Here is a 15,004-nt window from a genome sequence, read left to right as displayed (position 1 = left end):
AGACGGCCCCCAGCGGCACCGAACTCCTCCATGAGCAGCCCCGCACCACCCTGCAGCACCCACCCGTGCAACCACCAGCACCACAGCAGTGACCAAGGGCGCAGGGCCGTGGCCACGGCTCAGCACTGGGGGCCCTGATGGAAGGGGCGAGGTGTGAGACGTGGCTGTGCGGGGGCCGGGGGGGGTACGTGGGGGCCGTGTGCGGGGGCGCCGGCCATGCGGGGCCCGGGGTGCTCTCATCCTTTATTGGCAAATCGCTGGGGGGGGTGGGGACGCGGGACGGGGAAGCAGCGCGGGCTCAGCTGGGGGCGCCCCGCGGGCCGGCCCCGCCGCCAGGCGCCGCAGGAGGTGCAGCAGGGCCCAGCCCCGGCGGGGGGCGGCCGCGGCCGGGGGCGGCGCAGCGGGGCCCGGGGCGGGCTCGGAGCCGCGGCGCGGGGGCTGCGGCGTGAGCGGGGCGCGGCGCTGGGCGGCGGGGCCGGCGGGCGGCGCGGAGCAGGAGGCGATGGAGCGGCGCTTGCCGCGCTCCAGCTGCAGCCGCCGGCGCTGCGCCTGCTCCCGGCGGCCGTTGTCGCCGGCGGCCGCGCGCAGCGCGAGCGCGAAGCGGTGCAGGACGGAGCAGAGCGCCGGGAGCGCGCCCGCCGCCGCCTCCTCGCAGAAGAAGTCGAGCGTGGCGGCGGCCGCGCGCTGCTGCTGCTCCAGCGCGCGCCAGGCCGCGCGCAGCTCCTCCTCGGCCGCGCGCAGGAACGGCGCCGCCGCGCTCAGCCCGCGCGCCCCCGCGAGCCGCGCCGCGAGCCGCCGCAGCTCCGCCTCCACCTCGGCCGCGTCGATGCTGCGGGAGGGGGGGGGGGGGGGGGGGGGGGGGGGCTGAGCTCACGCCCGGCGCCGCAGCCCCGCGGGGCCGCGCACCGGGACCACCCCCACCCCCCCTCACCGCGCGGCCAGGCCCACGTGCCGCAGCTTGTCCGGGAACTCCAGCAGGGTCCGGTCCATCCGGGCCGCTTCCTGCGGGGAGGCCACAGCGTCAGCGGGGCCACAGCCCGGGGACGTGGTGCGGGCGGCGCCCCGAGCCCGCGCCCCTGCCGGAGCGAGCTGAGCCAAGGCACCAGGAGGGACAGGAACAGGCGTGAGGGGCATCGATGGCTCCCAGGGGACCTCAGAGCAGCTCCAAGGCCTGAAGGGGCTGCAGGGAACCTGGAGAGGGGCTCGGGACAAGGGCCTGTAGGGCCAGGCCAAGGGGAATGGCTTGAACCTGCCCGAGGGGAGACTGAGCTGAGCTCTTAGGCAGAAGCTCTTCCCTGGGAGGGTGCTGAGGCGCTGGCACAGGGTGCCCAGAGAAGCTGTGGCTGCCCCATCCCTGGCAGTGCTCAAGGCCAGGTTGGACACAGGGGCTTGGAGCAAGCTGCTCCAGTGGAAGGGGTCCCTGCCCGTGGCAGGGGTTGGGGCTGGAGGAGCTTTAAGGTCCCTTCAGCCCAAACCAGGCTGGGATGCCATGAGAAGGGGGCACAAGGGGCTGGGGTGATGGTGGCAGTGGTGACAGGCAAGGACACCCCAGCACCGTTGCGGAAGGCTCAGCACTATCTCCCCATGGGCACAGCATGCGAAGAACTGCGCTGGACCTCAGCGGCTGGAAGAACAACATCTCCCCCGCAGCGGGCAGCGCATCCCGCGGGAGCGACCTTGAGCAGGACACGGCCAAGAGACTCCGGGATCCCACCGGGGCCCCATGGGGTCCCTCGGCGGCCGCCGCGTGCTCACCATGGCCACGAAGTGCAGCAGGTCCATGCCGGGCTCGTTGCCCTTGGTGTCGGGCAGCTTGAGCAGCGAGGCGAGGCGGAAGCCGGCGGCGCTGCCGGCGTAGCCGCCCTGGGGGCAGACGGGTGAGCGCAGCCCCGCACGGCAGCACCGGGGCAGCGCCCGCACCCGTGCTCACCGCGTTCAGGTGGTTGCCGGCGCTCAGGATGAGGTGCAGGATGCGGTGCAGCTCCTCACACTCCATCAGCTCTATGGGGCAGCAGCCGGGGAAGTGAGCAGCGGAGGGGGGGGGTGCAGCCCGTGCCCCCCAACCCCACGGGGCCGCTCACCTGCACCGGCGGCCGCCAGGGTCTGGATGGAGCCGCGCAGGGCGCGGAGCCGGGGCGAGAACTCCTCCTGCAGCACCAGCAGCTCCAGGCGCTGGGCGTAGCTGGCGGGGATGGGGGAATGGACACCCAGAGCGTGGGCCCCCCCCAGCTCATAGGAACCGCTAATGTGTGCCCCCCCCCCCCCCCAATCCATTGGGAATCACCCCCAATACATGGGAGCCCCCCCAGCGTGTGGGACTCCCCTGATGAATGGGACCCCCCACCCTCAGTGTGTCCTCCCCAAAGTGTGACACCCCACATCCCTCATCCCCCCAGTGTATGGCAACCCCCCGGTGCGTAGGACCCTCTCCCCAGTGTGTGACCCCACTCCAACGTGTGGCACCACCCCCCGTCCTAAAGCAGTGCCCCCCCCCGTGTGTGGGACCCCCCCGTCCATGCGTCCCCCCGACCTGGGCACCCGGGTCAGCAGCACCATGAAGCGCTCGGGCTCGGGGAGCTGCCGGGGGCTGCCGGGGTGCGCTCCCAGCCGGGCGACCTGCAGGCGGGGAAGAGGCTCGGGGGGAGCGCACCGGCCCCCTCCCGCCCCGCGCACCCCCGCGTACCCCGGCTCCCACCTCGGCGGCGCTGGGCAGCAGCCGGGACAGCTCCAGAAGCTTCTCTGCCCCATAGGGAGCCCCGACGCCCTCCTCGATGTCCCGCACTATCTGCTCGACGGGGCTGGGGGGACGTTGGGCACCGGTGAGCCCCGGACCGGACCCGAGGGCGCGGGGGGGTCCCGGGTCTCCTCTCACCGCTTGAGCTGCTTGAGGAAGACGCCGAGGGCGAGGCTCCGCTTGTGTTCCAGCAGCGCGGCCTGGGGGTGCGGGGGGGGGGTCAGGGGGTGCGGGAGGGGTCCCGCCGGGTGCAGGGTTTGGGTCTCACCGCGGGGGCCGGGCGCTGCCCCGGGGCGGCCCCGCGGGGCTCCCGGAACAACGCCCGGAGCCGGGGCAGGTCCAGCGGCGGCAGCGGAGCGGGCGGCGGAGCCCAGACCGAGCGGCGGCCCCGCACCCGCCAGGCGGGGACCGGCTCCCAGTGCAGCGCCCGCAGCCGCGCTCCCGGCGACAGCGCCGGGGGGAGCGGCGGCGGCGGCGGCGGCACCGGCGGCGGCGGCACCGGAGAGCCCATGGCCGGGACGGGACAGCGGCACCTGTGGCTGCGGAGCTCCGCCCCCGGCCCCGCCCGCGGGTAACGGCGGAGGGGCTGGGCCCCTCCCGTTGTTCCGCTCGGGGTCGGTCCCGGCCCCGCTGCGGGTTCTGCCCCCACAGAGGACACCCCGAGCCCCGGTGCCCCCGCTCGCTCCCGGCGGCGCTGCGGGAGCAGGTACTGAGCCAGGGCAGCGGCTGCGCCCCGGGATGGGTTTAACCCTGACACCCACCCGGCGCCCAGCGCGGCCCCGGGGCCCGACGGGTGCGGGAGCGGAACCAAGGGGTCAGCTGCGCTGGGGAAGAGCTTCAACATCGTCCAGTGCCAGCGCCGCCCAGCGCTGAGCCGTGGCACCGCGGGCCTCGGCCGCTCTGACCCTGCGAGGAGCGGGGGCGAGCCCAGAGATCTCGCTCCGGGAACAGCAGCGGGTGAGGAGTTTGAGGGGGGCGGCGCAGCTGCCAAAGGGGTCCAAAGGCGAGCTCGGGAGGGACGGAGACCAACCACGGAGCGGAAGGGCAAAACCTCGCCTGGTGCTGATTTTCAGTGCGAGCACAGTGAAAGCGCGGCCTCGCGATCCTGCTGCCTTCTTGGGTCTGGAGCGGGAGGTGTCGGAAAAGTTACCCCAGGGATAACGGGCTTGTGGCGGCCACACGTTCATGGCGACGTCGCTTTTTGATCCTTCGGCGTCGGCTCTTCCTGTCATTGTGAAGCAGAACCCCCCAAGCGCTGGATTGTTCACCCACTAACAGGAACGTGAGCTGGGTTTAGACCGTCGTGAGACACGCTCGCTTTACCCTGCCGATGGTGTGCTGCCGCGGCAGCGATCCTGCTCAGGGCGAGAGGAACCGCAGGTTCAGGGCCCCGGTGCGTGCGCCGGGCTGAGGAGCCGCGGGCCCGAGGCTGGCACTGCGGCCTGAGCGCCCCAGGCGGAGCCCGGCCCGCACGCAGCGGTGCCGCCGCCGCGCTGGGCTCACCGGAGCGGAGCTCGGGACCGGAGGGGCGGGCGGGCGGACGCGCCCCGCCTCGGGTCCGGGTTTCGCACGGAGCGGAGCAGCCCCGTTAAGAGCCAGCCCCGGGCGCAAGCTGCTGAAGTTTTGTGCTGGGACGGAACCGGATGACCTCAAGATCCCTCCCAAACCATTCCATGACCATCCACGGGCTGTGAACCCTGGCAGGGCCGGTGCCTGCAGCCCTGCCCTGGGCAGCCTGTTCCAATGCCTGAGCACCCTCTGGGGCAGGAATTGTTCCTCAGCTCCATCTAAACCTGCCCTGGGGCAGCTTGAGGCCGGTTCCTCTTGTCCCATCCCTTGTTCCTTGGGAGCAGAGCCCAGCCCCTCCTGGCTCCATCCTCCTGGCAGGCACTTGTAGGGAGCCATCAGGTCCCCCCTGAGCCTTCTCTTCTCCATCTGAACCCCCCAGGTCCCTCAGCCGTTCCCCATCACACTCGGGCTCCAGGCCCTGCTCCAGCCCCATTCCCTTCTCTGGCCCCGCTCCAGCCCCTCAATGTCTCTCTTGCAGTGAGGGGCCCAGAGCTGAGCACAGGATCCGAGGGGCGGCCTCACCAGTGCCCAGTGCAGGGGCACAATCCCTGCCCTGGCCCTGCTGCCGCACTGGTGCTGATCCAGGCCAGGATGCTGGGGGCTTCCCGGCTGCCTGGGCACGAGCTGCTCACGCTCAGCTCCATCAATCAGTATCCCCAGGCCCTTTCCCATGAGCAGTTTCCAGCTGCTCTTCCCCAGGCCTGGAGCATCCCGTGGGGTTGTTGTGGCCCAGGTGCAGGACCAGGCACTTTGCCTGTTGAACCTCATCCTATTGCTCTCATCCCATTGATCCAGACCCCTCTGTGGAGCCTCCTCCCCTCCAGCAGCTCAGTGCTCCCACCCAGCTCGTGTCACCTGCAGGGACGGTGCCAAATGCTCCACAGAGCTTCACTGTCCAGGGCCGGCCATGGCCAGGTCAGGACGGAGCAGCCCTGGTCACAGGCTCCCCGGAGCCAGAACCAGCAGCGGGCCCTTGTGCCGGCGCCGCAGCCCCTGCGGTCGGGCAGGGCAGCGCAGAACCCCCGCCCCTGGGAGCCCGAGTCCCTGGAACCCCATCACTGGAGCCCCCCCGCCCCACTCGCTGCTCGGTACCGTTTATTCTGGATGTCACAGGCTGGGCCCGGGGCGGAGCGGATCAGCGGGAATCCCGAGCGGGGCCCACGGGAGAAAGTGCCCAAGTGCAGCCGGAGAGCCCGGCCCAAAGTGCCTGGCCTGGCGTCGGCGCTGCGGCCCCGGGACACCAGCACCGGGCCAAGGGGACACGAGTCACCTCTGTCCTGCGGGGAGGGGACACGTGTGTGACGTGTGTGTGCGTGTGCATCCTGCGGAGGGGACACGTATGTCATGTGTGTGTGTGTGTGTCTGTGTCCTGCGGTGGGTACACGCGTTTCATGTGTGTATGCGTGTGCATCCTGCGCAGGGGACACATGTGTCGTGTGTGTGTGTGTGTGTGTGTGTGTGTGTCCTGCGGTGGGCACACGCATTTCATGTGTGTGTGCGTGTGCATCCTGCGGAGGGGACACATGTGTCATGTGTGTGCTTGTCCTGCAGAGGGGACACATGTCGTGTGTGTGTGTGTCCTGCGGGGGGGACACGTGTGCTGTGTGTGTGTGTGTGTCCTGCAGGAGGGGACATACGTGTTTTGTGTGTCCTGTGGTGAGAGGGGATGCGTCTGTGCGTCCTGCAGAGGGGACATGCTTGTTTCTATGTGTCCCGCCGAAGGGACACGTGTTCCTGTATGTCCTGTGGGAAGGGGGACACGCATGTGTCAGTGTCCTGCAGAAGGGACATGCGTGTGTGTGTGTGTTCTGCGGGGAGGGGACATACGTGTTTCTGCATGTCCTGTGGGAGGGGACATGCGTGTCAGTGTGTTCTGCTGAGGGGACGTGTGCGTGTGTCCTGTGACAAGGGGACACGCATGTTTCTGTGGGTCCTTCAGATCCCGGGTGCCCCCAGAGCAGCCACCAGTGCCCAGGGGGAGATCAGGGGCACCCCATAGGCCGGGGGGGGATGCAGGGGCCTGGCCTGGGGCTCCACAGGGCTCATCCAGGGGAACATGGGGTGATCACGGAGCCCCCCAGCACCACCACTCCCTGGACCCTGACAGCCTGCGCTGGGCAGGGGGGACCGGGGGGGTTTGGGGTGTCCCGGCCGCGGCGGGGGGGTCCCTGGGCCGGGGGGGTCCCTGAGCCGGGGGCATGGCGGCTCCTGGGGCCCCGTCCCGATCTGTGTCCATGCTCACTGCTCCTCCAGCCACGACGGCTTCTCGGCGCCCGGTGGCTTGAGCTTGATGTTGAACTGCCTGAGCGTCTGCTCCAGCTGCTGCTGGTTGCCCGCGAAGTAGGCGGAGATGGCGTTGTGGAAGAGCAGGAGCTGCTTGTGCATCACCTTCACCTGCGGCACCGCCGGGGGGGACCGCGGTCACTGCTGGCACCCACCGGTGGCACCCGAGGCCGCAGCTCCCAGAGGGTGCCCCCCCCAAAGCAGCCCCCCAAAAAGAGGAAGCTTCAAAAGGGTGGAACCCCAATGGCTGCACCGAAACAGGAGCGCCCCAAAAAGGCCCCCAAATGGCAACTCCAGAAGGAGCACCAAAAAGCTGAACCTAAAAGGAGCCCCCGAATGCCAGCTCCAAAGCACAGAACGCAGAAGACCCCCAAAATTGTCCACAAAAGGCAGCTACCAAAAGGAGGCCCTCAAAAAGCCATCCCCCAGCAGGCAGCCCCCCAAGAGCCATCCCCCAAAAGGCAGCAGCAAATGGTAGCCAAACAAAAGACCCCTTAAAAGGCAGCCCCAAAAGGTGACTCCCAAATGCAGCCCCAAAATGCAGCCTCCAAAAGAAATGCCACCAAAAGGGGCCGAGAAAAAGCAGACCCCCAAAGGCCCCCCCAAAGGCGTGGTGAGGCCCCCACCTTGTTCTCCTCCAGGAACTTGAGCTTGATGGCCACATCTGCCCGCAGCTTCTCGTACTTGTCCTTGTGGCTCTGGAAGTGGCTCTGGGCTGCGTCCAGGCGGCTCAAGGTGCCAGCATCCCGCGGGCCCATGCTCAGCTCCTCCAGGTCCGTGCGGTACGCGTCGTACTCCAGCCTGCACGGAGGGAGGCTCAGAGCCATGCTGTGACCCTCAGCTGCCCCACGGCACCTCGCAGCACTGTGGCTACATCCTACCTGGCTGTCTCATACTGCTTGACCGTCATCAGCGTGTCCTCCATGGTCTTGTTGACCAGTGTGTTGATGCTGGAGACGAAGAAGTTGACGGCACCCAGCAGCGTCTCCCCGTTCTTGCAGAGCAGCTTCTGCGTCTCCGCGTTATACCCAAACTCCTCCTGCAGGACAGGATACATGGGGCTGTGATGGCAAGAACCAGGATCCGAGAGCCCAGAATCAGCTCATGGGTAACTCAGCACAGCTCATGGATAACACCACTGTCCTCCTTGTCCTCATGCACCCAGGGTGCTGAACGGGACCCGCAGCTCATGGGGACCCATAGCTCATGGGGACTCGCAGCTCATGGGGACCCACAGCTCATGGGGACCCGCAGCTCATGGGGACCCACAGCTCATGGGGACCCACAGCTCACGGGACCCGCAGCTCACGGGACCCGCAGCTCACGGGGACCCGCAGCTCATGGGGACCCACAGTTCATGGGGACCTGCAGCGCAGTGGACAGCACAGGAGATGTGGTGCAGGGGGATGCGGCTCGGGGGATGCAGCACAGGGGACTCAGCACAGGGGGATGGTGGCGGCACAGGGGATGCAGCACAGGGGATGCAGCGCAGGGGATGCAGCGCAGGGGATGCAGCGCAGTGAACGTGGCTCAGCTCTGTCAGGTACCTGGAGCTCTGGTGACTTCTGGCTGAGGTCAGCAAAGGCGTCCCCCAGCGCGTGCTGCGTCTGCACCAGGCTGTAGAAGTGTGAGGTGAGGGCCCGCGCCAGCTGCAGGACACTCTCGTACTTGCGCTTGGTCTCCCGCAGCAGCTCGATCTGCGTCTCCAGCTCCAGGTCCACTGTGCGGGAGCCGCGGCCAAACCGCTCCGAGATGAGCTGCTTCGTGCACTGCGGGAGGAGTAAGGTTGGACGGGGGGAAGCGGTGCGGGGCAGGCCCAATGCACCCCCCTGCACCCAGAGAGGCACAGAACCAACCAGGCTGGGAAAGGGCTTCAACATCATCCAGTGCAACCGCTCCCAGCACTGCCCAGGCCACCCCTGCCCCATGGCACTGAGGCCTCATCTCCACAGGGTGTGAACCCTTGCAGGGCCGGTGCCTGCAGCCCTGCCCTGGGCAGCCTGTTCCAATGCCTGAGCACCCTCTGGGGCAGGAATTGTTCCTCAGCTCCATCTAAACCTGCCCTGGGGCAGCTTGAGGCCGGTTCCTCTTGTCCCATCCCTTGTTCCTTGGGAGCAGAGCCCAGCCCCTCCTGGCTCCATCCTCCTGTCAGGCACTTGTAGGGAGCCATCAGGTCCCCCCTGAGCCTTCTCTTCTCCATCTGAACCCCCCAGGTCCCTCAGCCGTTCCCCATCACACTTGGGCTCCAGGCCCTGCTCCAGCTCCATTCCCTTCTCTGGCCCCACTCCAGCCCCTCAAGGTCTCTCTTGCAGTGAGGGGCCCAGAGCTGAGCACAGGATCCGAGGTGCAGCCTCACCAGTGCCCAGTGCAGGGGCACAATCCCTGCCCTGGCCCTGCTGCCGCACTGGTGCTGATCGAGGCCAGGATGCTGGGGGCTTCCCGGCTGCCCGGGCACAAGCTGCTCATGTTCATCTCTGTCACTCAGCACCCCTAGGTCCTTTCCCATGAGCAGTTTCCAGCCACTCTTTCCCACTCCTGGAGCATTGCATGGGGTGGCTGTGGTCCAAAGTGCAGGACCAGCCCTTTGCCTGTTGAGCCTCATCCCCTTGGCTACATCCCAGCCTACCCTGGCCATGTCTTTCCGGAGCCCTCACCTTGTACGTGTTGATCCCCCACTTCTTGACAATGTCAAACTTCTCCACAGCGATGCCGCGCACGATCTCCTCCCCTCCACCCGCGGGGCTGGGATGCGCCTGGTGCAGCCCTGAGCCTGTGACAGAGACAGCTCCGCATGCACTGGGTCTCCAGAACCACAGAGCCCTCATGGGGCAACAGCAACCCCCTGCCCGCTCCAGCCCTGCTCCCAGAGCGACCGAGCACAGGACCTGCTCCTTTGAGCCCTGTCACAAGGTTTCACGCAAGGCACAGCCTCTGCTCCAGCCCCCCGGGTCCCGGTCCTGCCCCAAGCATGATCCTGCCCATCCTCATCCTCCCTGGGGCAGCACAGGGAGGCCACATATGGGCTCCTCCCTGCCCAGGTCCCACCTCGGCCCCACAGCAGCAGCCTCAGCCCCGGCACCAGGACCCAGAGCCACAGCAGCACCATCACCCAGGACTGCCCGGCAGGGCCCGGCCATGGTACCTGCAGCCCGGTCGGGGTCGGCCATCCTGCGGGCAGCGGCCGCGCTGGGGCACACGCTGGATGCTCCTCGGGCTGCGTGAGGCTGGACAAGACAGCCTGGAACGGAGTGGCCAGCAGGCGGGAGCACAGCACGGTGTAGGTACGGGATGGGCAGGGAGGGGGACAGGGCAGGGATGGGCACAGAGCAGGGACAGGGACAGGGGGTGGTCAGGGATGGGGACAGGGTGGCAGCAGGGAGAGCAACAGCAGCAATGAGTGTGACGTGAACTCGGACATGGCTGCAGGCTGCACAGTGCCGGGCAGTGTCACTGCACCCTGAGAGCCGAGCACCGGCTGGGCCGGGAGTGATGGAGACACAGGGACAGTGACCAGGACACATGGTGACACGGGGACAGTGACCATGGGGATGGTGACCAGGCACACAGGGACCATGGCACAGCCTGGCAGCACCACAGACTCACTGAGCCACAGCAGCACCTGGCACTGCACCTAGGGTGTAGGGTGCACAGAGCATCACGGCTGTGGCACATCTGCCTGCACATCTCATCACATCCCAGCCTGGTTTGGGTTGGAAGAGACCATAAAGCTCCTCCAGCTCCAACCCCTGCCACAGGCAGGGACCCCTTCCACTGGAGCAGCTTGCTCCAAGCCCCTGTGTCCAACCTGGCCTTGAGCACTGCCAGGGATGGGGCAGCCACAGCTCCTCTGGGCACCCTGTGCCAGCGCCTCAGCACCCTCACAGGGAAGAGCTTCTGCCTTACATTTAACCTGAACTTCCTGCCTCTGCGTCCTGCAGTCAGGACACCCACAACCTGGCTGCAGAGCACCCACAACCCATCCTGAGCAAAGAGAAGAGGGAACAAGTGGAGAGTGGAGAGCACCAGGCTCAGAGCCATGGAGAAAGCAGTCACGGTTCTCTGGTACCACCACAGGCACCAGTGCAGCTCCAGATCTCCTCATCCACCCAGGGATGGAGAGGATACACCCAAGCCTTCCACAGCACTGAAGGAAGGAGCTGAGGACCCAGCTACAGCACCACCAGCTGCAGCACCAGGGTGCTCCTGGCTGGCAGCAGAACAAAGACCCGGCAGGGAGGAAGGAGCAGGAGCCACCATCCTGGGATGGAGAGGTTGTACGGAGGCAGAACCACGTGGTGGAACACGCTGCTGAGCCCATCTTCCTGTGATGGGACCTCTCCTTCCCACCCTCCCTGGCAGCAGCCCCAGCCCCCCGGTACCTTTCATGGTGCTGGTAGGGATGATGCCCTCAGCTGTGCCCCCGTAGCCACCCGACACGATGCTGGTCTCGTTGAGGTTGGGCCCTGACACCATCACCTGCTGCAGGTCCTGGAGCAAAGGCAGGAGGTGAGGGAGAGCACGGAACACACCAGGGATCCAGCAATCCCAGCACGCCCCAGCACATCCCAGCCCTGAACCTGCTCCAGGCCGTCGTCCTCAGGCAGGCTGCCCGTGTCCCCGTTGCTGCTGATGGGGATCTCCATGGTGGCCGCTTTGCTCATGATCCCGTCTGACATCCTCAGGGCCTGTAGGGACATGGGGATGGAGAGTGGGAGCAGGTCCAGATGGAAACAACCTCCCCATGGTGCCCACCAGGGCAGCTCCTGGTGCACCAAGGAGTCCCCACAGGGGCTTCCGCAGCCACTGCCCAGCACTGCAGTCCCTTGGGATAGAGCCACAGCCTGGTTTGAGTTGAAGGGACCTTAAAGCTCCTCCAGCTCCAACCCCCTGCCCCGGGCAGGGACCCCTTCCACTGGAGCAGCTTGCTCCAAGCCCCTGTGTCCAACCTGGCCTTGAGCACTGCCAGGGATGGGGCAGCCACAGCTTCTCTGGGCACCCTGTGCCAGCGCCTCAGCACCCTCCCAGGGAAGAGCTTCTGCCTAAGAGCTCAGCTCAGTCTCCCCTCGGGCAGGTTCAAGCCATTCCCCTTGGCCTGGCCCTACAGGCCCTTGTCCCAAGCCCCTCTCCAGGTTCCCTGCAGCCCCTTCAGGCACTGGAGCTGCTCTCAGGTCTCCCCTTCAGGAGCCTTCTCTTGTCCAGGCTGCCCCAGCCCAGCTCTCTCAGCCTGGCTCCAGAGCAGAGCCGCTCCAGCCCTCGCAGCAGCTCCGTGGCCCCCTCTGGCCTCGCTCCAGCACCTCCAGGACTCGGGGTCCCGGCTGCAGCCTCCGGAGCCGCCCCTCCCGCAGCGCTCCCAGTCCGGGCTCCCCCCGCCCTGCGCTGCCGCCGGCGATGGAGCTGTCCCGGGTCAGGGCTGGCGCCGGGCCCGGCGGATCTAAGCCCAGAGCCACGTCCGCAGCCGGGCCCCGTGGGGGCAGCGGGGCCGCGCAGTGCCCGGACCGGTCCGGCCGCATTCCAGAGCTCCCGCAGGGCCGCCCCGCCCGCTCCGGTACCCGCTGGGCCGGGGGCACGGCCCAGGGACCCCGCGGGGCGGCCCCGTCGCTCCGAGGCGGCCGCCGGTGCCCCCCGCTCCCGGCCCCATCGCTCTGCGCTGCAGGCGCGCCCCGCTCCCGGCCCCGCCGCACCGCCCTGCTCAGGCCGCATCCCCACCGGCCCGTTCCTGCCCCGGATGGAAGCGGGGCCCGGCCACCCCCCGCGCAGGCACCGCTGCTGCCCCGGGCTGCGGGTGCCGGAGCCCCCTCGTGCGCCCGTTCCCGGCTCCCCCGCACCTCCTCGGCCGCGGCCGCCGCCGCTCCGCTCGCCGGGACACGCCGGACGTTGCGTCACGGGCGGCGGAGGCCGCCGGGAGCCGGGCCGGAGGTGACGCCGGGCGGAAGCGGGGCTCGGAGGGGCCATGGAAGCGGTGGCGGAGGAGCAGCGGCAGCAGCTGCGCAGCGTGAGGGGGGCGCGGGGCCGCGCTGGGCTGGGGGTGATGCGGGGCCGCGGCCGCAGCGGGGATGTCCCGGTGCCGGTGGCGCGGGGCCGCGGGGGTGATGTGCCGGGGCCGGTGTGTTGCAGCTGCGGGACTTCCTGCTCGTGTACAACCGCATGACCGAGCTCTGCTTCCGGCACTGTGTCTGTAACCTCAACTACCGGCTGCTCACCGGGCGCGAGGTGCGGCCCGGACCCGGCTCCCGGTCCTTCGTCCCGGATCCCCTCATTCCCCATGCCCTGATTCCTTTCCCCGGTCCTCGAGCCCCTGGTCCTGCTCCGTGTTCCCCTGCTCCGTCATTCCCTCCGTGTTCATCCTCTGGTCCAGGTCCCTGACCCCCTGGTCCTTCATCCCCTGATCCTCATTCCCATGGTCCCCTGGGCCTGGTCCCTTGGTCCTTGATTCCTGGATCCCCTGGTTCTTGTTCCCCTCTTGTTCCTCAACCTGCTGATCCCGGGTCGCCATCCTGCAGGAATCCTGCCTCGACAGCTGTGCCTCCAAGCTGGTGCACTCCAACCACCGCCTCATGCGCTCCTACGTGGCGCTGATGCCGGGCATCCTGCAGCGCCGCGCGGCCGATGCAGCATCCCAAGACCCGGCACTTCCTGCAGCCCCCCCCGACCCCCCAGCGGCTCCCAGAACGGGCACGTAGCAGGTGGGTGGCCCCAGGATGGATCCGGCACCGGGATGGATCCGGGCCTGGCACTGGGCTGAGCCTGCCCGCACGGAGCAGGAGCTCATGGTGCTCCGGACCTGGCCATGCGGAGCCGCAGCCTCCGTCAGGATCGGGAACCTCCGTCATTATCAGGAGCCTCCATCGGGATCAGGAATCTCTCAGCAGCTGCCAGGCCTGTCCGGCGGCAGCGGCAAGGGGACGGCAGCGCCGGTGCCTCCAGTGGGGGATTCCCACCCAGACTTGGTGCCGGTGGCTCCACGCTGGGCTCTGTCTCCAGCCCCGGGCCTTGGATTCTCAGGAGAATTCCTCGTGCTAATAAACTGTCTCACCCCTAATGTCCTGCTGTCAATGTGCCGACAGGGCCCTGCTGTTGCTTCCCAGCCCCACTGCTGTTTCCTGCCCCACTTCCTGGCACTACTTCCCAGCCCCACTGCTGCTTCCTGGCCCTGCTTCCCAGCCCTGCTCCAGCCCCAGCACAGGAAGAGCCCGTGGGGAGCCGGGGGCAGGGGACGGTCTCTGGGTGCAGCCCCCCCAGCGTCATGGGCGCTGCAGCTGCTGACCAGCCTGGCCTGGCCTGGCCCGGGCGCTGCCCGGCTCTGTCCCAGTGCAGCCCCGAGGGGGCTCTGCTGGGGGTGCTGCAGGAGCAGTCCCTGTACTGCGGGTCCTGGAGCCAGCGCTGCCTCGGGGTACAGCCACCAGTGCTGGGGTGGAGGGGCTGCAGGAGCCCCGCGTGCACCGGGAGGGGAGGGGAAGGGAAGCGGTGTCCCTCAGGGATCCGTGTTGGACCTGAACTCATTGAATATCTTTGCCGATGACACCAAGCTGAGTGATGCGGTTGATACATTGGAGGGAAGGGAAGGGATCCAGAGGGACCTCGACACGCTTGTGAGCTGGGCAGATGCCAGCCTTGTGAAGTTCAACCATGCCAAGTGCAGGGTCCTACACCTGGGTCGGAGCAATCCCAGGCACAGCTACAGGTTGGGCAGAGAAGAGATTCAGAGCGGCCCTGCAGAGAAGGACTTGGGGGTGCTGGTCGATGAGAAAATGAACATGAGCCGGCTGCAGTGTGCGCTCGCAGCCCAGAAACCAACCGTATCCTGGGCTGCATCAAAAGGAGCGTGACCAGCAGGGCGAAGGAGGTGATCCTGCCCCTCTGCTCTGCTCTGGTGAGACCTCACCTGGAGCATTGTGTGCAGTTCTGGTGTCCTCAACATAAAAAGGACATGGAACTGCTGGAACAAGTCCTGAGGAGGCCACGAGGATGAGCAGGGGCTGGAGCAGCTCCCGTATGAAGACAGGCTGAGGAAGTTGGGGCTGTTCAGCCTGGAGAAGAGAAGCTGCGTGGAGACCTCAGAGCAGCCTTCCAGTACCTGAAGGGGGCCTATAGGGATGCTGGGGAGGGACTCTTCGTCAGGGACTGTAGTGACAGGACAAGGGGTGATGGGTTCAAACTGGAACAGGGGCAGTTCAGGTTGGAGATAAGGCAGAAGCTCTTCCCTGGGAGGGTGCTGAGGCGCTGGCACAGGGTGCCCAGAGAAGCTGTGGCTGCCCCATCCCTGGCAGTGCTCAAGGCCAGGTTGGACACAGGGGCTTGGAGCAAGCTGCTCCAGTGGAAGGGGTCCCTGGCAGGGGGTTGGAGCTGGAGGAGCTTTAAGCTGCTTTCCAACCCAGACCATTCCCTGATCTATGATTTGAAGAGAAGCTGCTGGTGCTA

The 15,004-nt window shown here is 67.6% G+C and overlaps 3 protein-coding genes across 6 annotated transcripts; 1 reads left to right on the top strand and 2 right to left on the bottom strand.

Moving 5' to 3' along the window:
• Positions 1-243: 243 nt before the first annotated feature.
• LOC136013417 (FH2 domain-containing protein 1-like) lies at positions 244-4,058 on the bottom strand. The gene is made up of 9 exons (XM_065677178.1): positions 3,003-4,058; positions 2,873-2,934; positions 2,696-2,798; positions 2,531-2,616; positions 2,082-2,182; positions 1,931-2,001; positions 1,756-1,863; positions 932-1,002; positions 244-829 (listed from the first exon to the last, which is right to left on the bottom strand). Exons 1-9 carry the CDS (start codon positions 3,576-3,578, stop codon positions 244-246), a joined length of 1,764 nt encoding a protein of 587 aa, XP_065533250.1. The 5' UTR covers positions 3,579-4,058.
• A 2,030-nt stretch (positions 4,059-6,088) lies between these two features.
• ARFIP2 (ADP ribosylation factor interacting protein 2) lies at positions 6,089-12,505 on the bottom strand. 2 transcript variants are annotated; one of them, XM_065679023.1, is made up of 9 exons: positions 12,412-12,505; positions 11,164-11,271; positions 10,966-11,074; positions 9,729-9,824; positions 9,241-9,356; positions 8,134-8,355; positions 7,468-7,625; positions 7,213-7,387; positions 6,089-6,697 (listed from the first exon to the last, which is right to left on the bottom strand). In XM_065679023.1, the coding sequence occupies exons 2-9, from the start codon at positions 11,260-11,262 to the stop codon at positions 6,542-6,544; spliced, it is 1,131 nt and encodes a 376-aa protein (XP_065535095.1). In that variant the 5' UTR covers positions 11,263-11,271; positions 12,412-12,505; the 3' UTR covers positions 6,089-6,541. The 2 variants fall into 2 exon arrangements, with proteins under 2 accessions (XP_065535095.1, XP_065535096.1); XM_065679024.1 differs by lacking the exon at positions 9,729-9,824.
• Positions 12,472-13,645, top strand: TIMM10B (translocase of inner mitochondrial membrane 10B). 3 transcript variants are annotated; one of them, XM_065679025.1, is made up of 4 exons: positions 12,472-12,578; positions 12,701-12,941; positions 13,087-13,269; positions 13,423-13,645. In XM_065679025.1, the coding sequence occupies exons 1-4, from the start codon at positions 12,537-12,539 to the stop codon at positions 13,623-13,625; spliced, it is 669 nt and encodes a 222-aa protein (XP_065535097.1). In that variant the 5' UTR covers positions 12,472-12,536; the 3' UTR covers positions 13,626-13,645. The 3 variants fall into 3 exon arrangements, with proteins under 3 accessions (XP_065535097.1, XP_065535100.1, XP_065535099.1); XM_065679028.1 differs by having other exon boundaries at positions 12,473-12,578; positions 12,701-12,796; positions 13,423-13,510; XM_065679027.1 differs by having other exon boundaries at positions 12,473-12,578; positions 12,701-12,796; positions 13,087-13,513.
• Positions 13,646-15,004: the final 1,359 nt, after the last annotated feature.

The sequence above is a fragment of the Lathamus discolor genome, chromosome 4, assembly GCF_037157495.1.
Source record: "Lathamus discolor isolate bLatDis1 chromosome 4, bLatDis1.hap1, whole genome shotgun sequence".
Lineage (NCBI taxonomy): Eukaryota > Metazoa > Chordata > Aves > Psittaciformes > Psittacidae > Lathamus > Lathamus discolor.
Note: the sequence above shows the minus strand (reverse complement) of the source record. Positions and strands in the feature narration are given on the sequence as shown.